The sequence below is a fragment of the Oncorhynchus nerka genome, linkage group LG23 (assembly GCF_034236695.1).
Source record: "Oncorhynchus nerka isolate Pitt River linkage group LG23, Oner_Uvic_2.0, whole genome shotgun sequence".
NCBI classification, from domain to species: Eukaryota; Metazoa; Chordata; class Actinopteri; order Salmoniformes; family Salmonidae; genus Oncorhynchus; species Oncorhynchus nerka.
Window position 1 is genome coordinate 25,229,466 of NC_088418.1, and position 26,558 is coordinate 25,256,023.

The 26,558-nt window shown below is 43.6% G+C and overlaps 2 protein-coding genes across 2 annotated transcripts in view; one reads left to right on the forward strand and one right to left on the reverse strand.

The window, feature by feature from the left end:
• Window positions 1–26,558, forward strand: part of ift140 (intraflagellar transport 140 homolog (Chlamydomonas)) — a 55,277-nt gene that overhangs the window by 15,262 nt on the left and 13,457 nt on the right. Inside the window, exons 17-18 of the mRNA XM_029629450.2 lie at window positions 1,695–1,826; window positions 3,403–3,647. Coding sequence (XP_029485310.1) covers window positions 1,695–1,826; window positions 3,403–3,647 — 377 coding nt within the window. The remainder of the gene's footprint in view (window positions 1–1,694; window positions 1,827–3,402; window positions 3,648–26,558) is intronic.
• tmem204 (transmembrane protein 204) lies at window positions 14,247–26,465 on the reverse strand. Its single transcript, XM_029629453.2, has 3 exons — window positions 25,194–26,465; window positions 24,213–24,368; window positions 14,247–16,710 (listed from the first exon to the last, which is right to left on the reverse strand). The coding sequence occupies exons 1-3, from the start codon at window positions 25,486–25,488 to the stop codon at window positions 16,466–16,468; spliced, it is 696 nt and encodes a 231-aa protein (XP_029485313.1). The 5' UTR covers window positions 25,489–26,465; the 3' UTR covers window positions 14,247–16,465.

Consider the following 26,558-nt stretch of genomic DNA (forward strand, 5'->3'; position numbering starts at 1 on the left):
ATTGTACTACTCACCACCACACAAAAATGTTACATACTGTAATGTACAATCACATTAACCAGATTTGACAACAAATAATCTATTATAGGCCTGTTTTCAGAATGTATTTCGAAAAATACAATACCATGCATACAATACCAGTGTTCCTCCTATATTTATATTTTTTTCATTTTCCTTTGTCATTTTTTTCCTCCATTTTTTAAATTTATATACCGTACCAGTCAAAAGTTTGGACACCTTCTCATTCAAGGGTTTTTTTTTATTTGACTATTTTCTACATTGTAGAATCAAAACTATGAAATAACATATGGAACCATGTAGTAACCAAAAAAGTCTTAAACAAAATATATTTGATATTATAGATTCTTAAAAGTAGCCGCCCTTTACCTTGATGACAGATTTGCACACTCTTGGCATGCTGTCAACCAGTTTCACCTGGAATGGTTTTCCAACAGTATTGAAGGAGTTCCCACATATGCTGAGCACTTGTTGGCTGCTTTTCCTTCACTCTGCTGTCCAACTCATCCCAAACCATCTCAATTGGGTTCAGATAAGTTAATTGTGGAGGCCAGGTCATCTGATGCAGCACTCCATCACTCTCCTTCTTGGTAAAATAGCCCTTACACAGCCTGGAGGTGTGTTGTCCTGTTGAAAAACAAATTATAGTCCCACTATGCCCAAACAAGATGGGATGGCGTATCACTGCAGAATGCTGTGGTATCCATGCTGATTAAGTGTGCCTTGAATTCTAAATATCACCTGCAAAGCACCAACACACCATCACACCTCCTGCTCCATGCTTCACGGTGGGAACCACAAATGCGGAGATCATCCGTTCATCTCAAATTTGGACTCATCAGACCAAAGGACAGATTTCCACCAGTCTAATGTCCATTGCTCGTGTTTCTTGGCCCAAACAAGTCTCTTCTTCTTATTGACTGGTATTGTTTATTTCTGCAGAGACCCACTTTTAAAGGCATAGTGTGAGATTTTAGCAATAAGACCTTTTTCTACCCACAGTCAGATGAACTCATGGATACTATTTTTATGTGTCTTGAAGGAAGTGGCTAACTAGCGTTAGCGCACTTGCTAACTAGCGTTAGTATAATGACTGGAAGTCTATGGGAACAGCATGCAAGCTGTTTCCATAGACTTCCAGTCATTGGGCTAACGCTAGTCAGCAAGGGCTCGCACAACTACCTTCAACTTCCTTCAAACTGCACACAGAGACATAAAAATGGTATTCATTGAGTTCGATTGCCAAAATCACGCACTATCCCTTTAAGAACAAAGTGGCAAGTTACAGCAGTTCTGCTACAGTTCTAGCAAACAGAGCGAGCAGTGGCACAAATGAGATCCACAGCCACCACTTGCTCCTCATCATCTCAGTAGAGTGCAGTGGCACGCATCAGTTCTATTTAAGATGGTGTCAACATAATTCAATTGTCGTGCATTTTAGAATCGAATGTCCTTTTAAAAAGTCACCAGAAGTGACCTTCTAACAATCATTCTACAAAACCTCCTGAGACCCCCCCCCACCCCCTCTTTCCCACCTCTGCTGAAAAGAATCCTAGGGGAAACGCTGAATACATATCAAGTGTGGGTGTGTTCGGTATGTACTGTATATGGTGTGTTCTGAGTCCTCTGTGCTATGAACTATGTAACATATAGCATGTATTTGCTGTCTCCTGCAGGTGGATGTGCTCGTGGTGACGTTTTTCTGCACTCAGGAACATGGGCTCCTCCTGCAGGACTCCTACCCCAAACCAGCCGGCCTGCAGGCCCTACTGGCCCTGGACGTTCCCTACTACTACTTCACCTGTAAGGTAGGGACAATGACCAATGCACAGTACATTACCTGCAGAGTATTGAATGGTATCCCTTTACTTAAGGTGAGGCCATTATTTACTGTATGGCTACTCTTTTGTTTACTGATTTTCTAATTTACCAGGGACATACTGTTCATATGATTTATTATGTTATCATGATTTTTAGTAGGCCTACAGACGTAGGATCTTAATTTGAGACAGTTTGCTACAGCAGGAAAAAAATCCTGTAGCAACAGGAAATCTGAATTATTATGTGGATTATAATTCATGGACATTTTTTGTAGGAGTTGATACATTTTACATTACTGCAAATCAAGTCTGAAATTCTAAAGTGGAAATTGCACATTTTAGAAGCCTTTTTAAACCTGCTGTGCAGGCAAATTCTCATCAACAAAAGAGTGATCAAATTAAGACCCTACATCTGTAAATCACTTGTAAGCTAGGGTTGCTCTCTTGCTTCTCTTCCCCATCTTATCCCTCAGAGGTTATGCTCATAAAACTCGGTTAGTCTTTCTTTTCATTTTGCATAATCTTTGCTATGGCTCTTCTTCCCTCTCTTTCTTGAGTGTATGTGAATTTGTCATATTTCATGTGCATATGCATGTCTGTTTGTGCTTGGCTTCCATTCACACCAGCTGTTGTTTCGGAGGGGTGGTATCTCTTTACCAGAAGTAAGTATCTACTGCCCCTTCAGTTAGTCAGTGCTGCAAATTTCCTCGGCTTTTCCGTAGTCCTACCCTCTTTTCCTAGGCTTGTGGCATTGTAAAACCTCCATTGTGTCATAATAATTAACAGGACAATGTAATCGAGACCATCCATAGTGAAATTAGTTTTTACATAGGAAGAATGCACCACAGTATTCAGATGCATAAGCCAGAATTGTAGGGTCCATGTTTTGTAGCTTGTGGCATAGAATGACATATAACATTGGATCGGATATCTGTGGCTTACTCCACTGGTTGGATACGATCAATGTCTTCTTAGATGTCTATTTCCACTGTTTTTGATTCCTTTCTTGTCTGTGTCTCCCTACTAGCCCTAGATCTCATATCTGAGGATGTTTCCTTCCATTGAGCCTACTCTTCTATGATGAAGGACTGGGTGTTGCTACAATAGTGTGTGTGCGCGTGTGTCCGTGCGTGTCATTTTCCCTTCCTAATCAAGGAGCCAAATTCTTTCATCTTACCTGTGTGTAATCGAGTCGGCTGCCAGTATTGAAAGTTATCACGCTATAATAGAAAAAGGCTTCAAGAGCCAGATTCTATCTCTGGAGAAAAGAAAGAGTTTCCTGAAAAGAAATCATGAAAAAAAAAAACTTTATCTTACCCCACTCCAACCATTATGTTGAATGTTTTGCTCTAAAGTATTCATCAGTACAAACCACATGGTTTAGTTATACATTAGTATTGTTTGTGTGGGGAATTTTCATATTCGGGTGTGAAGTGTTTGAAACAGAGATGAGATTGGACAATCAATGCATTAAAGAACTAGACCCCATGGAAGCACAGCACAAAATCTATATAGTCACATTGTATTGAAATAGCTAATTCTTGGTTATCTCATCAACACCCAGCCAGGTGAGAGGGATCCAGAGACGGAGGAGGCCCAAGCTCCAGACCCCACCCAATCTCCATCCCTGGCCCAGGCCTCAGCCCCGGCTGCCCAGTCCCCCCACATGGTGTCCAGACGAGCCCTCCGGGACTTTCAGGGCCTGGAGAACTGTGAAAAGGCCACCCGCGATGCCATGCTCAACTTTAGCTTCTACCTGACCATCGGAAACATGGACGAGGCCTTCAAGTCCATCAAGCTCATCAAGAGGTAAGAGAACTTGGATAGGCCTAGTTTTAACACTCGCTGACTGATAACTCATCAAGAAGTTAAAAGCAAGAGAAGTTTACTGTGCTCCGTCTGTGCGGAGAATACAGTATTTAACAGCTGACAGCTTTCTTCAGTTATATGTATCACACCGACTCCAGTAGTGCGGTATGTGTGACGTCTGTGTGATTGTATCGGAGTGTGTCTGCACATATGTGTATGCCTTAGCTAACCCCCAACGCCTTCGCCCAATCAGTGGGCAGTGGGGTAGACGTGCAGAATGGCCATGCCTGCAGCCGTGCACCATCCATTTGCCACCGCTTCCTATCATCACTTCCTGGTTCCTGCCCACACCAGGGCCCCATTAACAGCCAGTAATTGCTAAGCACGTCCCAGTTCAAAGGCTTCAGGAAAGGCTATGGGGATGGTATTGTTGGTATGGCCTTGATTCCTCTCAGGCCCTCTGTCTGAAGGTTTGCAATGGGAGACTTCATTGTGAAAGGTTCTTTAGACCAACACAATTCTTTCAACTGTAGAAGCCACACATGGATAGAAAGATCATGATCACTCCCTGACCTCAGGATTAAGATGTTTTATGTGGGCTGGTTGTATAACTATAACAAAACAGCTTTGGCATTGAACTGAGAGGAGCACTTATTTTGCTCATAAATAGAGCAATTAGAGCAATGGCCTTATCTGTAAAGGAGGGGTTCTTAAACATTTTCAGCTCCAGACCAATATGAAAAATCTACCATCTCACCTCTCACATGCCCAGGGCCCAGTTTATGAAACCCCACTGTAAAGGAAATATTCTTGAGTAATGCTGTTAGAGTGGGAAAACAGACACAATTATTGCGTTGATATGACCAGCAGAGCAAATCCATTGGAAATGAGAGCTGGCTAGCGTACGTGTAGTCTAAGCAGAGGGGTTTGACGGAGACAGGAGTGTGTTTAAAGCAAGGATTCTGTGATATGATCCGACAAACCGTTTTCTGCTTATAGTAGCATAGTATGAAGGGGATTTTCAGTCACAGGACATGATTTAGGATGTTTTGTGTGTGTGTGTGTGTACTGTACTGTACGTTATGGTGAGGGGATGTGCTTCTCTAAACACACTGTGACACACAAATCCCTTGTCCTTGTTTGGTTCTAAAAGTGCGCCCTTTCCAGTCATTCAGCCAACCAGAGAAATAGGTCAGAGAGGGGATGTGTGTGTGACAAAGGGTGCCACCTCAAAGTAGCCTGGACGTCATCTATAGACTAATACGTGACTGGACACTCCAATCCTAAATTCCCCAGAAGTACTGCTTTGAGCACGTACAAACACGCAAATATGTCTGAAAATACAAAAGGGGATAATAGCCTATCCTAGCTAGCCGGATATGACACTATGTTTAATAGGTTGATGACAACTTTAGGTTGTTCCGCAGTGACAGTTATTTTTTTTACTGCCAATTCCTTCTTCAAAGCAGTCACAGTAGCCAGTGTGTTCGATCTCCGCTTATCCCCACCAACAGGACGATGCCCTTCTTGTCCTGTGTGTGACCAATAACATGTGCTTCTCTTCCGTCTATCTGCTGGGGCTCATTGCCATGGAAATGGCCTTTTGAACTGCCAAAACATGATTCAACGGAGAGACCCGACCCGCGTACTGTACACGTGAACTCCCAGCAGAGCTTTACTGATAGGCCGATCTCTAAATATTAGATGTATGTGATTTGATACGACCAACTCTGGTCCTGGTCTAAATGCAAAGTGAGCCCTACTGCTGATGAAGTTGTTATAGCTAATGAGATCTGTTGTACAAGTCTTGCTCTAAGGCAGATGGAAAGTTGATAAGACGAAACCGCAACCTGATATTTATAGTCTAAAACTTTAACTAATATCTCTGAACATGTTGCCGCTCTCTTTGAGACACGCTAAAGGAGACATACTGACGCAGGATGTCGGATACAGTATGTCGGATACAGTATGTCGGATACAGTGTGGAATGTCTCTGCTCAGTCCAGATCCCCCAGTGCAATTTCCTGTCATTCACGTTGTCCTTGACACCAGGTGACACGCAACAGGGCTATCGCTCCATGTGAGTACCAGCCTTCACTTACAAAATGTCCTTTGCTGTCGGCCATTTATTTACAGGGGTAACGCTTCGTCTTTGTCCATTTCCGAGTCAGACAAAGGAAGTCTCCAGAAGTACAGCTAGACTGATGTATTAATGCAATGGTCAACAGTGCAGTGATTGTTGTAGTGAAGTCCCTTCTGGCGAGTTTTCTACTGTATACTCTATAACCTTCTCTATGAGAGAAAAGTACACTATTCTAACACTATTTAATAGGTCACACAATATGTCTTGGTATTTTGACAGTGCTTATCAGTGCTATCTATAGTTCTAGGCTATTTCTTAGTGACGCCTCCAAAGCATTTTACCCTACCTTTATAAGTTGAATTTAGGGGCAACTGTCTCAGTATGTAGAAATGTCGCTAGATTACAGCAAACACGTTGTTATAGATCCAGAGGAACACTGCATAACATAGGCTCTCACAATGGGATTTGTTCATCAATAAGCCTTGATTAATTTGTCAGCTGTTTTATATAACCCAGTAACTTTTAAGTATTTTCTAACCATAATCCTCCCTCATAGAATTTAGTCAAAGTATATGTTTGAAGAAAAGATGCAAGAACCACCGCAAACAGGTACAGGTGGCTTGTAATGCTTTTAGTTAAACAAAGTATTTATTTATTTGCGAACAACCAATGTCAAAGGAATATTGTGGCACTTCCTCTTCTCATCATTTTTCTCTTCTCTTCAATTCTCTGCTCTTCTCTTCTTCACCTACTCAAAGTCATCCTCTATGTTCTTCTGAGCGAGAACATCCCCTGAAGCAGCTGGATTTCTTCTTGATCTTCTTCTTCTCTTTGGTTGCCTCCTCCAAGATCACCTCCTTCTCCTCCTTGGTCTCCTCCTCCAAGACCACCTGAACCTTCTCATGCTCCAGGTTGGCATAGTGCTCCTGGTATCCCTGGATGGGCCGCTGCGCCTCTTCCTTGAGCCGCAGCTCCTCTGTCTTGTCAACGATGGTCATCAGTGACCCAGTGCATTGGTTCAACTTTAGCCAGGAGAATGTTCTCCAGCTTGGGCAGGTTGTCTTGGTTCTCGCGGACCCACTCCTCTGCCCTCTGAACAGCCCTCTCCTCCCTCAGCAACTCAGTGTGGAGCTGACAGCACTTCATCTTCAGCTCTGCCTTTTCCTGAGAGAACAGGAAAACAGAGCAATAGAATGAGACAAATGATCCTTTTAAAGATGGTGGGAGACGTATTGCTGTAACTATATTAGTACATTAAGAAGACGCATCAGAATCACACTTCGGTCATATCCAAGTATCATGTGTTCTCACCTCGGCGCAGATCCTCAGGTGCATGTTGTACAGAATCATGACAAAAGGGGTCGTCCATTCCAGGGCCAGCCGTAGAAGCAGCTTCTGGGTCAGCAAAGGCTAGTGGTCTTCTGCGAGTCATGCAGGGTTTGACCTTGGCAGGGGCAGCCACAGTGTCCACAGCCAGGGCAGTGAAGCCAGGGGGTGGGCGGCAAGGTGTGGCAGGGGCAGCAGTCATTTTACATGTTTTCACTGACAGCTTTTGCTTCGACTCCTGACTGATTGACATCATAGGTTGAACTAAAACAAACCAATCGAGCCAAAACAAATCAGAATTTCATTCCTTGACCAAAATGCTCTGTCGTCATTGATAGTTGGCAATGCTAGGCAACATGGAATTTTGATAAAAAACTAGTGTTAGCAGACTTAAGTTAGGGTCTGCTGACGTACATTGAAAAATGTAATCTCCCTACTGTCACAGCTAACACCAACTTCAATTAAACTCTAAATTATATTTTTGGGGTTTTTGCATGGGTTTTTCACTTGTGTAAAATATGAAATATTGTTACCACAAATAAAACATTTTAAAAATATATATATATTCAGTTGAAGTCAGAAGTTTACATACACCTTTGGCCAAATAAATTTAAACTCAGTTTTCACAATTCCTGAAATTTAACCCGAGTAAAAAATCACTGTCTTTTAAGAATGTGAAATGTCAGAATAATAGTAGAGAGAGTGATTTATTTCTGCTTTTATTTCTTTCATCACATTCCCAGTGGGTCAGAAGTTCACATACACTCAATTAGTATTTGGTAGCATTGCATTGAAATTGTTTAACTTGGGTCAAACGTTTCGGCTAGCCTTCCACAAGCTTCCCACAGTAAGTTGTGTGAATTTTGGCCCATTCCTCCTGACAGAGCTGGTGTAACTGAGTCAGGTTTGTAGTCCTCCTTGCTCGCAGATGCTTTTTCAGTTCTGCCCACAAATCTTCTATAGGATTGAGGTCAGGGCTTTGTGATGCCCACTCCAATACCTTGACTTTGTTGTTCTTAAAACTTCTTATGGCAACAGCCAATGAAAGTGCAGGGCACCAAATTCAAAACAACAGAAATCTCATAATTAGAATTCCTCAAACATTAGAAGTATTTGACACAATTTTAAAGATAAACTTGTTGTTAATCCCACCACAGTGGCCAATTTCAAGAAGGCTTTACGTCGAAAGCACACCAAACGATTATGTTAGGTCTGCACCTAGTGACAGAAAAACACAGCCATTTTTTCAGCCAAAGAGAGGAGTCGCATAAAGCAGAAATAGAGAGAAAATGAATCACTAATTTGATAATCTTCATCAGATGACACTTATAGGACTTCATGTTACACAATACATGTATGTTTTGTTCGATAAAGTTCATATACAAAAATCTGAGTACAGCGCTCAGACAACAAATCAAGCCATACAGATATCCGCCATGTTGTGGAGTCAACAGAAGTCAGAAATAACATTATAAATATTCACTTACCTTTGATGATCTTCATCAGAATGCACTCCCAGAACCCTAGTTCCACAATAAATGTTTGATTTGTTCGATAAAGTCCATAATTTATGTCCAAATACCTCCTTTTTGTTCACGCGTTTAGCCCAGTAATCCAAATGCTCAATGCACGATTGCTTAGTTCAGACGAAAAGTAAAAACAGTAATTACAGTTCGTAGAAACATGTCAATCGATGTATAGAATCAATCTTTAGGATGTTTTTATCATGAATCTTCAATAATGTTCCAACCGGAGAATTCCTTTGTCTTCAGAAATGCAATGGAACTCAAGCTAACTCTCACGTGAACGCGCATGACCAGCTCATGCCACTCTGCCAGACCTCTGACTCAATCCCCTCTCATTCCCCCCTCCTTCACAGTAGAAGCATCAAACAAGGTTCTAAAGACAGTTGACATCTAGTGGAAGCCTTAGGAAGTGCAATTTGACCCCATAGACACTGTATATTTGATAGGCAAAGAGTTGAAAAACTACAAACCTCAGATTTTCCACTTCCTGGTTGGATTTTGTTCTCAGGTTTTTGCCTGCCATATGAGTTCTGTTATACTCACAGACATCATTCAAACAGTTTTAGAAACGTCATAGTGCTTTCTATCCAAATCTACTAATACTATGCATATATTAGCAACTGGGCCTGAGTAGCATGCAGTTTACTGTGGGCACCTTATTCATCCAAGCTACTCGATACTGCCCCCAGCCATAACAAGTTAAGCCATTTTGCCACAACTTTGGAAGTATGCTTTGGGTTATTGTTCATTTGGAAGACCCATTTGTGACCAAGCTTCAACTTCAACTGATGTCTTGAGATGCTGCTTCAATATATCTACAACATTTTCCTCCCTTATGGTGCCATCTATTTTGTGAAGTGCACCAGTCCCTCCTGCAGCAAAGCACCCCCACAACATGATGCTGCCACCCCCGTGCTTCACGGTTGGGATGGTGTTCTTCAGCTTGCAAGCATCCCCCTTTTTCCTCCAAACATAACGACGGTCATTATGGCCAAAAAGTAATATTTTGTTTCATCAGACCAGAGGACATTTCTCCAAAAAGTACGACCTTTTTCCCCATGTGCAGTTGTAAACCGTAGTCTGACTTGTTTTATGGCGAGTTTAGAGCAGTGGCTTCTTCCTTGCTGAGCGGCCTTTCAGGTTATGTCGATATGGGACTCGTTTTACTGTGGATATAGATACTTTTGTACCTGTTTTCCTCCAGCATCTTCACAAGGTCCTTTGCTGTTGTTCTGGGATTTATTTGCACTTTTGGCACCAACGTACGTTCATCTCTAGGAGACAGAACGCATCTCCTTCCTGAGCGGTATGACGGCTGCGTGGTCCCAAGCTGTTTATACTTGCGTGCTATTTGTACAGATGAACATAGTACCTTCAGGCGTTTGGAAATTGCTCCCAAGAATGAACCAGACTTGTGGAGGTCTACAATTTTTTTCTGAGGTCTTGACTGATTTCTTTTGATTTTCCCATGATGTCAAGCAAAGAGGCACTGAGATTGAAGTTAGGCCTTGAAATACATCCACAGGTACACCTCCAATTGACTCAAATTATGTGAATTAGTCTATCAGAAGCTTCTAAAGCCATGACATAATTTTATGGAATTTTCCAAGCTGTTTAAAGGCACAGTCAACTTAGTGTAAACTTCTGACCCACTAGAATTGTGATACAGTGAATTATAAGTGAAACAATCTGTCTGTAAACAATTGTTGGAAATATTACTTGTGTCATGCACAAAGTAGATGTCCTAACCGACTTGCCAAAACTATAGTTTGTTAACAAGAAATTTGTGGAGTGGTTGAAAAATGAGTTTTAAATGACTCCAACCTAAGTGTATGTAAAATTCCAACTTCAACTGTATATACACTAATGTTCAAAAGTTTGGGGCCACTTAGAAATGTCTTTGTTTTTGAAAGAAAAACACGTTTTTTTTGTCCATTAAAATAACATCAAATTGATCCGAAATACAGTGTAGACACTGTTAATGTTGTAAATGACTATTGTAGCTGGAAATGGCAGATTTTTTAATATATTTTTTATATATATTTTTTTAATTTTACCCCTTTTTCTCCCGAATTTCATGGTATCCAATTGTTTTTAGTAGCTACTATCTTGTCTCATCGCTACAACTCCCGTACGGGCTCGGGAGAGACGAAGGTTGAAAGTCATGCGTCCTCCGATACACAACCCAACCAAGCCGCACTGCTTCTTAACACAGCGCGCATCCAATTATTATAAAAAAAAATCCTCACACCGTGCACTGGTTAGCGCGCACTGCGCCCGGCCCGCCACAGGAGTCGCTGGTGTGCGATGAGACAAGGACATCCCTACCGGCCAAGCCCTCCCTAACCCAGACGATGCTAGGCCAATTGTGCGTCGCCCCACGGACCTCCGGGTCCGGGCCGGTTACGACAGAGCCTGGGCGCGAACCCAGAGTCTCTGATGGCACAGCTGGCGCTGCAGCACAGCACCCTTAACCACTGCGCCACCCGGGAGGCCCCGGAAATGGCAGATTTTTTTAATGGAATATCTACATATGCTTACAGAGGCCCATTATCATCAACCAACACTCCTGTGTTCCAAAGGCACGTTGTGTTAGCTAATGCAAGTTTATCATTTTAAAAGGCTGAAAACTTAGGCTGATTAAAGAAGCAATAAAACTGGCCTTCTTTAGACTAGTTGAGTATCTGGAGCATCAGCATTTGTGGGTTTGATTGCAGGCTCAAAATGGCCAGAAACAGGACAAATACATTAGTGTCTAATTTGAGAAACAGACACCACACAAGTCCTCAACTGGCAGCTTCATTAAATAGTACCCGCAAACACTGGTCTCAACGTCAACAGTGAAGAGGCGACTCTGGGATTTTGGCCTTCTAGGCAGAGTTCTTCTGTCCAGTGTCTGTGTTCTTTTGCCCATCTTAATATTTTATTTTTATTGACCAGTCTGAGATATGGCATTTGCTTTGCAACTCTGCCTAGAAGGCCAACATCCTGGAGTCGCCTCTCACTGTTGATGTTGAGACTGGTATTTTACGGGTACTATGAAGCCAATTGAGGACATGTTTGGAGTCTGTTTCTCAAACTAGACACTGTAATATACTTGTCCTCTTGCTCAGTTATGCACCGGGGCCTCTCACGCCTCTTTATTTCCTGGTTATAGCTAGTTTGCGCTGTTCTGTGAAGGGAGTAGTACACGGCGTTGTACAAGATATTCAGTTTCTTGGCAATTTCTCGCATGGAATAGCCTTCATTTCTCAGAACAAGAATAGACTGACGAGTCTGATGGAGTGGCCATCACAAAGCCCTGACCTCAATCCTATTGAAGATTTGTGGGCAGAACTGAAAAAGCGTGTGCGAGCAAGGAGGCCTACAAACCTGACTCAGTTACACCAGCTCTGTCTGTCAGGAGGAATGGGCCAAAATTCACCCCGCTTATTGTGGGAAGCTTGTGGAAGGCTACCCAAAACGTTTGACCCAAGTTAAACAATGCTACCCAAGTTAAACAATGTTTAAGGCAATGCTACCGAATACGAATTGAGTGTATGTAAACTTCTGACCCACTGGGAATGTGATGAAATAAATAAAAGCAGAAATAAATCATTCTCTAAAATATTATTCTGACATTTCATATTCTTAAAGTAAATGTGAAATGGGAATTTTTACTTGGATTAAATGTCAGGAATTGTGGAGACTGAGTTTAAATTTATTTGGCTGAGGTGTATGTATACTTCCGACTTCAACTATATATATAAATATATATATATATATTATAACTGAATATCTTGTGTGTGTATGTATATATATATATACACTGATCAAAAAAATAAAGGGAACACTTAAACAACACAATGTAACTCCAAGTCAATCACACTTGTGTGAAATCAAACTGTCCACTTAGGAAGCAACCAGGATTGACAATAAATGTCACATGCTGTTGTGCAAATGGAATAGACAACAGGTGGAAATTATAGGCAATTAGCAAGACACCCCCAATAAAGGAGTGGTTCTGCAGGTGGGGACCACAGACCACTTCTCAGTTCCTATGCTTCCTGGCTGATGTTTTGTTCACTTTTGAATGCTGGTGGTGCTTTCACTCTAGTGGTAGCATGAGACGGAGTCTACAACCCACACAAGTGGCTCAGGTAGTGCAGCTCATCCAGGATGGGACATCAATGCGAGCTGTGGCAAGAAGGTTTGCTGTGTCTGTCAGCGTAGTGTCCAGAGCATGGAGGCACTACCAGGAGACAGGCCAGTACATCAGGAGACGTGGAGGAGGCCGTAGGAGGGCAACAACCCAGCAGCAGGACCGCTACCTCCGCCTTTGTGCAAGGAGGAGCAGGAGGAGCACTGCCAGAGCCCTGCAAAATGACCTCCAGCAGGCCACAAATGTGCATGTGTCTGCTCAAACAGTCAGAAACAGACTCCATGAGGGTGGTATGAGGGCCCGACGTCCACAGGTGGGGGTTGTGCTTACAGCCCAACACCGTGCAGGACGTTTGGCATTTGCCAGAGAACACCAAAATTGGCAAATTCGCCACTGGCACCCTGTGCTCTTCACAGATGAAAGCAGGTTCACACTGAGCACATGTGACAGACGTGACAGTCTGGAGACGCCGTGGAGAACGTTCTGCTGCCTGCAACATCCTCCAGCATGACCGGTTTGGCGGTGGGTCAGTCATGGTGTGGGGTGGCATTTCTTTGGGGGGCCGCACAGCCCTCCATGTGCTCGCCAGAGGTAGCTTGACTGCCATTAGGTACCGAGAGGAGATCCTCAGACCCCTTGTGAGACCATATGCTGGTGCGGTTGGCCCTGGGTTCCTTCTAATGCAAGACAATGCTAGACCCCATGTGGCTGGTGTGTCAGCAGTTCCTGCAAGAGGAAGGCATTGATGCTATGGACTGGCCCGCCCGTTCCCCAGACCTGAATCCAATTGAGCACATCTGGGACATCATGTCTCGCTCCATCCACCAACGTTGCACCACAGACTGTCCAGGAGTTGGCGGATGCTTTAGTCCAGGTCTGGGAGAAGATCCCTCAGGAGACCATCCGCCACCTCATCAGGAGCATGCCCAGGCGTTGTAGGGAGGTCATACAGGCACGTGGAGGCCACGCACACTACTGAGCCTCATTTTGACTTGTTTTAAGGACATTACATCAAAGTTGGATCAGCCTGTAGTGTGGTTTTCCACTTTAATTTTGAGTGTGACTCCAAATCCAGACCTCCATGGGTTGATAAATTTGATTTCCATTGATCATTTTTGTGTGATTTTGTTGTCAGCACATTCAACTATGGAAAGAAAAAAGTATTTAATAAGAATATTTCATTCATTCAGATCTAGGATGTGTTATTTTAGTGTTCCCTTTATTTTTTTGAGCAGTATGTATGTGTATATATATATATGTATGTGTGTGTGTGTGTGCATATGTATATATATATATATATATAAAAAATACTTTTTTCTTTCCATATATATATGATCAATGGAAATAAATATATGGATATATCATAAAATATATATATATATATATTAAATGTAATGTAAAATGTAATATAATTTTTATTTGTGGTAACACAAGATTTTTATATATACTGTTTTCTTTACTGTATATAAGAGTCTTAGACATCACACACAATAGAACAGTATTTTAAAAGACAATACCACACATTATTGTAACATTTGTATTATTTATTATTATTTTCATGCACACTCACTGTTTGGCTTGAAAGTGACAACTCCACGAACAGCTGATTTCCTTTCAGCAGTATGATATAATAGCAATATAATAGCAATATTTTAATACACCTGTATAAAATTAATTTAAGTACATGTACCAGAAGCGAGCAGATTATTGAATGTTTATGGTGTTTACTTTATGTCTGTTGGGCAAATCTGAAATCATCAATGTCCTGAGGTCTGAAGATCTGAAAATAGTCTTCTTTTAATACAATTTGCCATTAAACACCCTTTGGTGGTTTGGATAGAATGAATTAATGTGCAATTTTGTGCATACGTACACTGCACTTGACAACATTGAGTTCTCAAGATAAAGGTAGACCTAAATCTCTTTTTTAATATTAAGAATAATATAAACAATATGCAGGAAGTATATGTTATTACATACTGTAAGTGCACTAAGAACAAAACATGTCAAGATCCAGCTTGATCTTTTCCTAAACAGGGTGTTTTCATGGAGTTTTGCTGAGGAAATTCCAGGTCAAACAAGCCTTCAAGCACACTTTGGAGTAATTGGCTTACTACAACATGTCTACTAAAATGACAAATTCACCACAGCTCAGTGTTTCCCCTAGGAGTTTGTTCAGCAGTGGTGGTAGAGCTAGCTGTTTTTAGGATTTTTTAAATGTTGAATATAATTGTTTTAAGTGGTGGCCATGGTTTAGCAGCGGCGGTGCACTGCATATAGGAGAAACACTGCAGTTTATGGTTTTAAAACTGACTTAAATACACTATATACAAAAGTATGTGGACACGCCTTCAAATGAGTGGATTTGGTTATTTCAGTCACACCCGTTGCTGACAATTTTATAAAATCAAGCACACAATCATGCAATAGACAGACATTGGCAGTAGAATGGCCTTGCTGAAGAGCTCAGTGACTTTCAACGTGGCACCGGCATAGGATGCCACATTTCCAACAAGTTAGTTCGTCAAATGTTTGTCCTGCTAGAGCTGCCCCGGTCAACTGTAAATTATGTTATTGTGAAGTGGAAACATCTAGGAGCAACAATGGCTCAGCTGTGAAGTGGTAGGCCACACATGCTCACAGAACGGGACCACCGAGTGCTGAAGGACATAGTGAGTAAAAACTGTCTGTCCTCAGTTGCAACACTCACTACCGAGTTCCAAACTGCCTCTGGAAGCCACGTCAGCACGATAACTGTTTTTCTCGGGAGCTTCATGAAATGGGTTTCCCCCATGGCCGAGCAGCCACACACAAGCCTAAGATCAACATGCTCAATGCCAAGCGTCGGCTGGAGTGGTGTAAAGCTCGCCGCCATTGGACTGCGGGGAATAATGGTCTGGGGCTGTTTTTCATGGTTCGGGCTAGGCACCTTACTTCCAGCGTTGGGAAATGTTAACACTACAGCATACAATGACATTCTAGACAATTTTCTGCTTCAAATTCTCTGCTTCCAACTTTATTCAACAGTTTGGGGAAGGCCCTTTCCTGTTTCAGCATGTCATTGCCCCCGTGCACAAAGCAAGGTCCATACAGTAATAGTTTGTCGAGATCGTTGTGGAAGAACTTGACTGGCCTGCACAGAGCCCTGACCTCAACCCCATCGAACACATTTGGGATGATTTGGAATGCCAATTGCGAGCCAGGCCTAATCGCCAGGCCAACATCAGTGCCCAACCTCACTAATGCTCTTGTGGCTGAATGGAAGCAAGTCCCCGCAGCAATGTTCCAACATCTAGTGGAAAGCCTTCCCAGACGAGTGGAGCCTGTAATGGCAGCAAAAGAGGGATCAACTCAATATTAATGCCCATGATTTTTGAATGAGATGTTCAACGAGCAGGTGTCCATATACTTTTGGCCATGTTGTGTATCATTCATATTCTTTTTTAGATTTAGAGATGTGTTAGCTGGATGTTTTATGGAGACACTATCCTTGCATCAAGGAGCGTTACTCAGTCCAGGGAAAAATTTGAGTTCCACTGGTCGTTGTAAATGATGAAGCCATGAAGTTCAAAGATGTAGAACTGTACAACAGTGAAATCATGTTAGTCCAGCACAGGTAGAGCCACAACAAAACATGTGTCTTCTGTAGAGTAAATAATTGAGGCACCTGTTTGGGTGAAAATATGCAGAGACTGTCAGAGCATTGTCTATTCTTCACCCTGTTAGGTTCAAGAGTCAGGGCTCAGCAGGGCGACTCCACATAGTCATTGTCGAGGCGTGGGTGGAAGTTCGACGCCAGCGAGCGGCTGATGACAATGACCCGGGGTGTGAGGCAGTCGTCGCGGCGATGCAGGATGTTCCAGATGAGCATGGCAGCGGCGAGCGTGGCCAATAAGCAGGCGGCGATGTCCACGTAGCACGAGTAGGACAGGTGTGTGTACGGGCCAATCCGGTAGAACGTCACCAAGCCGATCACCAGCACAAAACCTGGGGAGGGAGAGCGTTAGGGAAGGGTTAATTCAATGAGGCCTTAATCATTCAAACCAGAGAGAGACAAATCTCTTGTGTATTTGGTCTCCAGCTCAAACAATTGAATCAATTGAATTTCTTTTAACGGTGCCGTTGATGGAGAGGGGATTTTAGAATATCATCATCTCACTGTTGCCAACTCTACTAAAATCCTCACGATTCATTCTAGTCAACATTTACAATATAGCAATCACAGGTAGAGGGGCAATAAAACATCTATTGGGGATAATCAGTTGCTGGCATGAATATAGGAAGCCTCATGACCCTTGGTCCCTGTTATTATATTGAGTATGACCATATAATAGTAGGAACATTTTATACAAGTAGATCATGCTGCATATTGGCCTGCTGTGCTTAGAAATTCACTGAACCTTTAAGCCCAGAAGGGCCTCTGCTTGTGGTCTTTGAATTCTAAAGGTTTCCTATCTGGGAGGACTACTGAGATTTCAGCATCAAAGGACACACGCAAGGAAACCGTCCTTCTCAGAAAAGCTCTCTAAATAAGTTTGAAAGCCGTTCTAATGTGTTATTGATGTAATGTTAAAACATATTGCTGTAACTTGCGTCACCATGATCGGGGGAAGATTGCAAAAAATGAGAGGAGCCATTTATATCACCGTTCCATCAACAGACGTTAATCAAGATACAATCCGCATTAAGGGAAACAGCGCCACTGTTCGCCACCCCAACGCCTTTGTTATTGTTTTGTTGGTGAAAACAAAGGAGAGGCGCATTGGGCAGCGCGGTAAAACAAATAAAATGCTGTGAATATTCTGCTGTCCTATCGCAATGTGCATTGATGTCAGAGGGGGAAAACTGTGTTTGTTTTTTGCAACTTCTTTGTTGTTGTATTATCCAAAACGGATGTGGCACTTTCACCAGTTAAAGATTTCAGCTCTAAGGTTTGGATATTTATTGGTGAAAAAAACCAAGGTGGGGAATTTACCCCTGTTCCCCCAACCAACCCTGTCTCCCTCCCCCACAAAGTATGATGACAACATTTGATTTGTAACCAAAATGAACCATCACCCACAATGGATTGATCACTAGCCTAGATCTCAATGAGGAACTCCATTTCCCAGATTTAAGTGATGACTGGAGCCAGTCAATAGTTCAACAATAACACTCGTTTGGGAGCATGTCCGATCAACAGTTGGTATAAATAAAGGCACCAAAAATACTTGCTGGAAAAGGGGATGTTGGTCCGTTAGGATATGAATCAGTCAGTTTCCTGTGGCTGGCCAATGACTGTGCCGGACAAACGTTATTTAAATGTTGTGTGAGAGTTTGGCTGTGTATGGCTCTCTCTGTATGGGTGATTCCGATCCATAAGCCTGTCTTTGTTTATGGGAGTTTGACACTAGGTAATTATATATGCCTGTGTGTGATTTAATATGCGTGTGTTTGTTTGTGTTTCTTATGTGTCTGCATTTGAGTATGTAACTTGCGTGCAAGTGATTGTCTGGCCATCTGCGTGTTTAACCTGCTTGACTCACTTTATAAATAAAAAAATCCTAAAGCCTCTCTCCTCCCCAGTCCCCGGGCTCCAGGCTATGTGAGCTGTGTGAATGGCTTCTTTTTTTTTTGTTGGCACATTCTTATCTGTCGGGCTTCCTTCCCCTTTTTCCTCTTTCCATCCTTCCTTCCTTCCCTTCTCTCCACACCCCCCCGCTTCAGGTTAGCATATGGGGATGTTTGACACAGTCAGCCTGTCAACAACCTTCCTGAAAGACACTGACTGAACCCATTCTTATCTCATTGCAATTAAACTAGGTCCTGGAAATTCACTGAGCTTACTGCTTCCTGCTTGTCCTTCCAATGAATCTATTATCATTCTTAAACTAGGACAACTAGTAGTCATGGCATACCTGAATGACTTAGCGCTATTCAATGAATAGAGAATGATTGGTATGACCACCAGCCCACTAAATGCCCTCAGCTTAATCTGCGGTGCACTCAACTGTGCTGTGAAGTCACCCACAAGCCTAAGAGGTCCCAGTGTTCAAATTCCTTGACTTTTTAAGCCTATCGCTTTTGGCTTGCCTTTCTCTTCCTCCAGAAAGAAGCACATATTTCCCTTGGTATTGTTCTTTCTGGAGATAGCATTGCCCCGTTGTGTATGGGAGACACAATAGCCAAGGCCACAGTTTGGACGTGGTGCCAGCTGTGCCCCCCCATCAAATTCACATCTCAAACCCACGTGAATCTCTAACCCTTCACCTTTGATCCTCTGATCCTCACGCAGAGCTCTCTCCATTCCGTCGCACATTCCTGAGTCCGTCAATCTCAGGGGTTGAAAACAGGCCAGTGTTACACTAAAGCCACAGCTCAGCCCTGCTGCTGAACCCAGTGTTGAGATATCGCTGGTTGGAATTGGATATTGTTATCCCACCGTCTGCATGTGATAGCTGAGTTTTTTGGCACATCCCGAAAACAGAGCATTCTTTCCCGAGAAAGACTGGCTGCTCGTAAATATAACTCCCATTCACAGTGGAGAGAGAGAGAGAGAGAGAGAGAGGCCCATTCACTGGCTCTCAGTGGGGGAGGAAAGGAACTGCTGAGCGGTGGAGGTCTACTTAACTGGCCCGAACTCAGGAAGTGAAGGCAATGGGGATGATGGGGAAATCACTAAATCTGCTGGTGTTCAGTATATTATAAATAATGTCAAGATGTTTTTGTTTTTTTCAGTGGTGGAGATGAAGATTGTGAATTGTCTGACTGGGCTGTGGGACTGTGGATGTGCATTGATTATTCAAATGTAACTGTTAACGGACATTACCGGTGGATTATTGTGAATAACTAACGGGTAACAACCAATCAGCATCCAGGATCCAAACCATCTGTTTTATAATATACTATAGGATAGTCTTGCCTTTTGAATCATTGTCAAGATCTGTCAAATCAGGTCTTGGCTCTGGCTGTTTGTATTTCCATATAGTCTCTTATTTCATGTTCAATATAGTAACAGCTAAATATAACAATGCAATGAGAAGCCTTGGGAACACTGAAACCTAGGAACCATTGTTATCTCTACTGCCTTGGAAGTCCTCACCAAGTCATCTATATTCTGCTCACTCTTGATGTCCAAATATGGTCTCGTCTTCATATAGTGGCATATGAGTACAAAGGATGATGCATTTTTTTTTCGGCAGCGGGTATTTTTATCTGGGGGAAGTAGGCGCTTCTATATTTCTCTCACTCATTAGTCATGTCACTATTCTTATCATTGTCAACATGTGGGATTATAATAGACGGGCTGTTGTTTTTTAAATTCTTAAAAACATTTTTTTTTTTTTTACAGCTACTGACAACCGTCCTAAATATCCATCTATACCTAATTATTCTGCCGTTGTGTAAACATCTCACACATTGATGAGACAAGTCCTTGTGTGCCAAACAATCGTTTGGCTCAGCGTGTTCTTTTGGAAGGGGATGATTTGGGTGGGTCCCGCCTAAGACCTTCAGATAAAAGTCCCAGCGATGCGTGGCCGAAGAAGCTAGCATTTTTATCTCGTGTCGATAGAGGGGACCCCTTTATTTGCTCCTGTTCCTGTGCATTCTTTAAACACAGGCATAAAAGCTAGGCCAAGCTTATCTGGGCGGCAGCTGTTCCCACCCTACGGCGATGTGTATAAAAGGACGTTTTTGTACCGAACAACCCAATACACGCGCGCGCGCACACCCTCCCTTCCAGCACACACACACACACACTCAGTCCCTGTCGAACTGTCTTTTGCGTCCGCTCCCTTCTCTTTCCTCCACTGCTTGGGGTTTGCATAACAGGTAGTCGCAGGCATTTCCTTGTCCTGAGCAGGGATATCCTGGCGCCCGACAGTCGCTCCCTGGCTCGCTGCAGCTCCGGGCCCGGCCCACCAGACCGCACCGACCACCGGCTATATTTAGCCATCAGACCCTTGGATGCTGCCCCCGCTGTGCCACAATACTGACCGGGTCTGACATCCCTAAACAATAAGATGTGAGCCCGACACAACGTGACAACGTTGGGCACTTGGACAGGGCCATGCCCACACTGCCACACGGCCCTCTGGCTGCCCCCCTCCTTTCCATTGCTATTCCTGGTGGTCCTTCTCTTTAATTGACTTTTCAAGAAAATGACATCTTGGAACGATAACAGTTGATCCTTTTTGGGGTATTTGGTTTGTTTAGTCTCTCTGGATTTGTTTGTTTTTTGTCCTCTAGCCAAGCCTCAAAGCTCCATGGGTTTCTCTTATGTGTTGCACTGGGGAACGAGGGACTTTTGTTTCTTAGCAACACACTGTGACCATTTTTAGATCTGAGGAACGTTCAGAAAGTGATGAACACTATTGAACATTTCAAAGTTCAACTCAAGAGTTAGACACTTGCTCGTTCACTTTAGATTCCCCTGTAGTCTCTCTTTTTATCTGGTAGTGCATTGGTGTCTTGCTTTGGGCAGTAGGTGTTTTATAATGTGGTTCCCTAACTCAGGGGTTTTCAACCTACGGCTATGCAGGGGGTCCGCCAATTACTATTATACTTCTTTTGGGGGCAACAAGCGATATTTTATGAATATCGCTTGCTGCAACAGAATAACATCGTGGATACCATTTTTATGTCTCTGCGTCCATGCCAAAATCTTGAACTATAGAAAACTCTTAGGCGGGCTGTGTAAGTAGTAATTTTCAGGGTTGAAAAACAATTTCAGTGTCAACTTAAACGACCAAAACTAGATAGAAAGCATGCAGAAAAGATTTTAAACTATATAATTTGTATAATACCATCTTTGAGAACTTACAATCAAATAAAAGATAGACAGTCTGGGAGAATTGAACATTTAAAAAAAAACAGGCATTCAGAGCACATACCCATATTTGATTCTGTTATGTTTGAGCAGAGGAACACAGCATTAGCCATGGCAAAATGCACAGAATTCCAGGAAATAAGCTTTAAAACTGCAAAATTCTCTCTCAGCTCCATGCCAAACTATGTAGAATTGCTGAAAATTTGCTTCAAAACTGCAACATTTTCTCAGCTCAGTGGAAAAATGTGTAGAATTGCAGAAAATGTGTTTTACAACAGCAACATTTTCTCCCTGCCGCTAAGATGCCTTTGTAGCTAATAGTCTTTACACTTCCTCTTTCCAATGAACTGTGAGGTCAAAATAATGAAACTGTCTTCCAAATCTATTCATTTTAAAATGTTGATTACTTCTCCTTGCCATTATTATTCACCTGATGATAAGACAAGACGTGAATTATCTTTTTGCTAACATATGATGGGGTCCCTGGGTAAGAAAAGTTTGCCTCACTTATGTTTAGGTGTATGCTGGTGTTTTCAGGTCTCAACAAGTGTTTCTCTCTGTAGTGTTTGATATTGGATCATTCCATGTGAAAATGAAACCAAAATGTCCATGCATGTTCTATTCCACAGAAAGATCCCTTGAAGAAAGGATTTTTGACATCAACTGTGTTTAGCATTTTTGTTTTTTTATTTTCGCATAGAATGACCGACTGTACTTGGCCGTCTGCAGTGTTCATGTCCAGGCTTGTTAGTTTTTTTCCCTCTTTTGTAGGTGTTGGATAGGCTGCCACATATGGTTGCTTGAAAACTCAGCAAAAAAAAGGAACGTCCTCTCACTGTCAACTGTGTTTATTTTCAGCAAACTTAACATGTGTAAATATTTGTATGAACATAACAAGATTCAACAACTGAGACATAAACTGAACAAGTTCCACAGACATGTGACTAACAGAAATTGAATAATGTGTCCCTGAACAAAGGTGGGGTAAAAATCAAAAGTAACAGTCAGTATCTGGTGTGGCCACCAGCTGCATTAAGTACTGCAGTGCATCTCCTCCTCATGGACTGTACCAGATTTGGCAGTTCTTGCTGTGAGATGTTACCCCACTCTTCCACCAAGGCACCTGCAAGTTCCCAAACATTTCTGGGGGGAATGGCCCTAGCCCTCAACCTCCGATCCAACAGGTCCCAGACGTGCTCAATGGGATTGAGATCTGGGCTTTTCGCTGGCCGTGGCAGAACACTGACATTCCTGTCTTGCAGGAAATCACGTACAGAACAAGCAGTATGGCAGGTGACATTTTCATGCTGGAGGGTCATGTCAGGATGAGCCTGCAGGAAGGGTACCACATGAAGGAGGATGATTTCTTCCCTGTAACACACAGCGTTGAGATTGACAACAAGCTCAGTCTGATGTTGCTGTGACACACCGCCCCCGACCATGGCGGACCCTCCACCTCCAAATTGATCCCGCTCCAGAGTACAGGCCTCGGTGTAACGCTCATTCCTTCGACAATAAACGTGAATCCGACCATTACCCCTGGTGAGACCGCAACTTGTCAGAGAAGAGCACTTTTTGCCAGTCCTGTCTGGTCCATAAACGGTGGGTTTGTGTAAATAGGCGACGTTGTTGCCGGTGATGTCTGGTGAGGACCTGCCTTTACAACAGGCCTACAAGCCCTCAGTCCAGCCTCTCTCAGCCTATTGCGGACAGTCTGAGCACTGATGGGGGATTGTGCGTTCCTGGTGTAACTCGAGCAGTTGTTGTTGCCATCCTATACCTGTCCAGCAGGTGTGATGTTCAGATGTACCGATCCTGTGTAGGTGTTGTTACACGTGGTCTGGCGCTGCGAGGACGATCAGCTGTCCGTCCTGTCTCCCTGTAGCTCTGTCTTAAGCGTCTCACAGTACGGACATTGTAATTTATTGCCCTGGCCATATCTGCAGTTCTCATGCCTCCTTGCAGCATGCGTAAGGCACGTTCACGCAGATGAGCAGGGACCCTGGGCATCTTTCTTTTCGTGTTTTTCAGAGTCAGTAGAAAGGTCTCTTTAGTGTCCTAAGTTTTCAGAACTGTGACCTTAATTGCCTACCATCTGTAAGCTGTTAGTGTCTTAACGACCGTCCCACAGGTGCATGTTCATTAATTGTTTATGGTTCATTGAACAAGCATGAGAAACAGTGTTTAAACCCTTTACAATGAAGATCTGTCAAGTTATTTGGATTTTTTAGGAATTGTCTATGAAAGACAGGGTCCTGAAAAGGGGACTTTTCTTTTTTTGCTGAGTTTATTTGTGCACCATCTCAGAGCCACAGAAACACATTCTGTATACGCTAGTCTACCTTTTTTTGCAAGGGACTGGCAAGCTAGGGTCCTTTCTGCCTCCTTGAATGACCTCTTACATTACAACTAATACCTGACAACTGACAAAATCATATACGACTAACCATCTACTAGACCGCAAACCATCATCCCAAGAAACAGTGGCGGTCTGTGAACCAGAGGTTGCAGACACTGGGGTAGGCTATATGTAGCTATAAACACTCTGCCCCATGATCTGCGGTTAGTGTATTAAAGCCACATTCTTGGATTCGTTATTCTTCAAGAATCAATAAGTAAATATAAAACATTTGAGCAGATTCCCAGACTATAGCTCTAACTAGGTTTGTATGGTACTCACTGGCCAACTGGAACAGCGCGGCGATGGCCTCCTCCCACCACTGGGAGTCCTGGGTGACGAAGGGCAGCTCCATCAAGCCCAGCAGGAAGATGAGCTGCCCGGCCGTCAGTGCCACCGTAGCCATCAGGTTACACGCTCGCATCATGTCAAACTGCACTGGGGGGGGGCAGAGAGAGGGGGATACGTTTCTCGGATGATCTCTCTGGCCAAGACGTCAGTTTTACAGTATGTTTACGGACATATTGATACATTGTTATTGATGGATCCATGTGAGTTGTGCAAGTTTTTAGCTCAAACTATAGACCGAGACACTCCACCTGCTTGACAAGTCACTGGGATGACCTGTTGATTTCAGATTGCTGTGTGTCATACTGTGATATCGAATGAAAGGCTGTTGTCATTACCTTGAAAAAGGAAAGGAGAGCTACAGACTCTAGGAGCTCAGATGCAATATTTGAATAACCTAATAACCAACGTTTGGTCATAACCTGACATAACCAGTCAATCAAGCCTTGATAGTAAGAATTCCGAACTGTCCCTTTTTTTTTATCGTTGTATGTTATAAATCGGTCCAATACAGCCCTGGCAGCCGTCTGTTCTCACTGAATGAGATGGACCATTTCTGGTTTATTTGCATCACATTCCTCAACTGTCAACAACTTGGTTTAGCATCTTGCTGTGTCTGGTTTGGCGATACACATGATCGTTGTTGATCTCCATGCACAAAAGATTACATAACATTCAATTGCTTTATTGCATCGTCAACGATCTGCTGGTCTGGGCTTCATTCTCAGGGCACCGATCTTTTTTTATATTGCAGTTTTCCTAGTTTCTGAACTAGGCCTATGTAAAAATATATATGTGTATATATATAATAATAATCATAATGAGCATACATCCAATTTGTAAGTCGCTCTGGATAAGAGCGTCTGCTAAATGACTTAAATGTAAATTAAGAAACAGACACGTCATTCCACTTACATTTGACGGTGCTGCGGGACTCTTGGTAGCCTGCATACTCCGAGCCCCAGCCCAGGCCCTCACACGGCCTCTGAGACCCCTGACCTCTCCTATTGGACCCCCCAACACCGTGTTCATCCCGGCCTCTCTCTCCTCCAGTCATGACGGGACACATCCTCCACAGCCCCACGCTGCGCTTGCGTCCATCCTCCAGGGCCTGCAGCACCCAGCTGGGGGTGAAGGCCGCCACGTTGTTGAGGACCAGGGACAGCAGGGCCACCGCCACCGCTGCCGTCACCAGCCGCTGCACGGCCATGTGCCGCTGCCCGCCCACCACCGCCACCTCTCCCTCCCCCACCGCCCTCTCGTCGTCCCTCTGGTCCTCTCCTGCACTGCCCTGCCTCTCCTGGGCAGCAACACCAGCGGTGCTCGTGGCCCCCGGCTCTCCTCCTCTTCTACTGCCAGTCAGCTAGCGGCTAATGCTAACCCCAGGCAGTAACACTGCTGAAGAAAAACAGGAACGTGTTAGCTCAGCATATTGTCGTGTTGTTAGCTCAGCTCATGTTGTTAGCTTCATCCTCATTGAGTTTTTGGGGTGGAGGTCAGTTGGTTCAGCTTTCCTCCTCGGAATGCACGGTGGGCAGGCTTGGGTTAATCTGACCGACGTCGAGGTCCATTCCACTGGCTTTGGTGACTGGCTGCAGCTTGGCTCTCGCTCTCGAACCTCGCTCCACTATAGTCTCTTCAACCGCCTCTTTTCCACTGATTTTTATGACCCTTTTTCTCCCCTCGTCTGATTTCTATTTGCTGCCCTCCTCTCCGTTGGTTCTCTGCAGCTGTTTCAAGCTTTTCTCTTCTCTGTGTAGGCGTCTGCCTCCCCCGCTCCCCCAGTTTCTTTCTTTCTTCTGTGTTTTTTTCCTTTTTCTTCAAACTCTCCACAGGGGTGGCGGGGGAGTGGAGACGCAGAGTAGAGCAGCAGAGCAGATCCTCTGGATCGTGTTGCTAAGGGCCAGTGGCTCACTGGCGGTTCACTGAGGCTTAATCAAGGAAGGGCTTTGTCGACTGGGAGAGACTTCTTCTGACCCTCACTCTCTCTCTCTCTCGCTGTCTCTGTGTGTGTGTGTGTGTGGGAAGTGTTGGTTCAGGGTGGGAGATTAGTCTGTGGCTGCAACAGGTTTGACCAGACAACTCCCTCCCTCACTCTGTGTGTGTGTGAGAATGTGCGCTCCTGAGGTCCACTCAGAGACGACGAATGGGAGTGTTTTCAGCCCTAAGAGCCTAAGGGGCGTTCTAACTGCTGCAGCTCCTCTTCTCTCTCTCTCTGTGTGTGTGACAATGACAAACACACTGGCCCCCACTGTCCAACCAGCAACAGGATGGGTTTCC

Coding starts and splice junctions, on each gene's coding strand:
- tmem204 (XM_029629453.2), bottom strand. CDS start 25,488: ATGGCCGTGCAGCGGCTGGTGACGGCAGCGGTGGCGGTGGCCCTGCTG. Junction 24,369..25,193: donor GTCCCGCAGCACCGTCAAAT/GTAAGTGGAATG, acceptor GCCCCCCCCCAG/TGCAGTTTGACATGATGCGA. Junction 16,711..24,212: donor CGCGCTGTTCCAGTTGGCCA/GTGAGTACCATA, acceptor CTCCCTCCCCAG/GTTTTGTGCTGGTGATCGGC.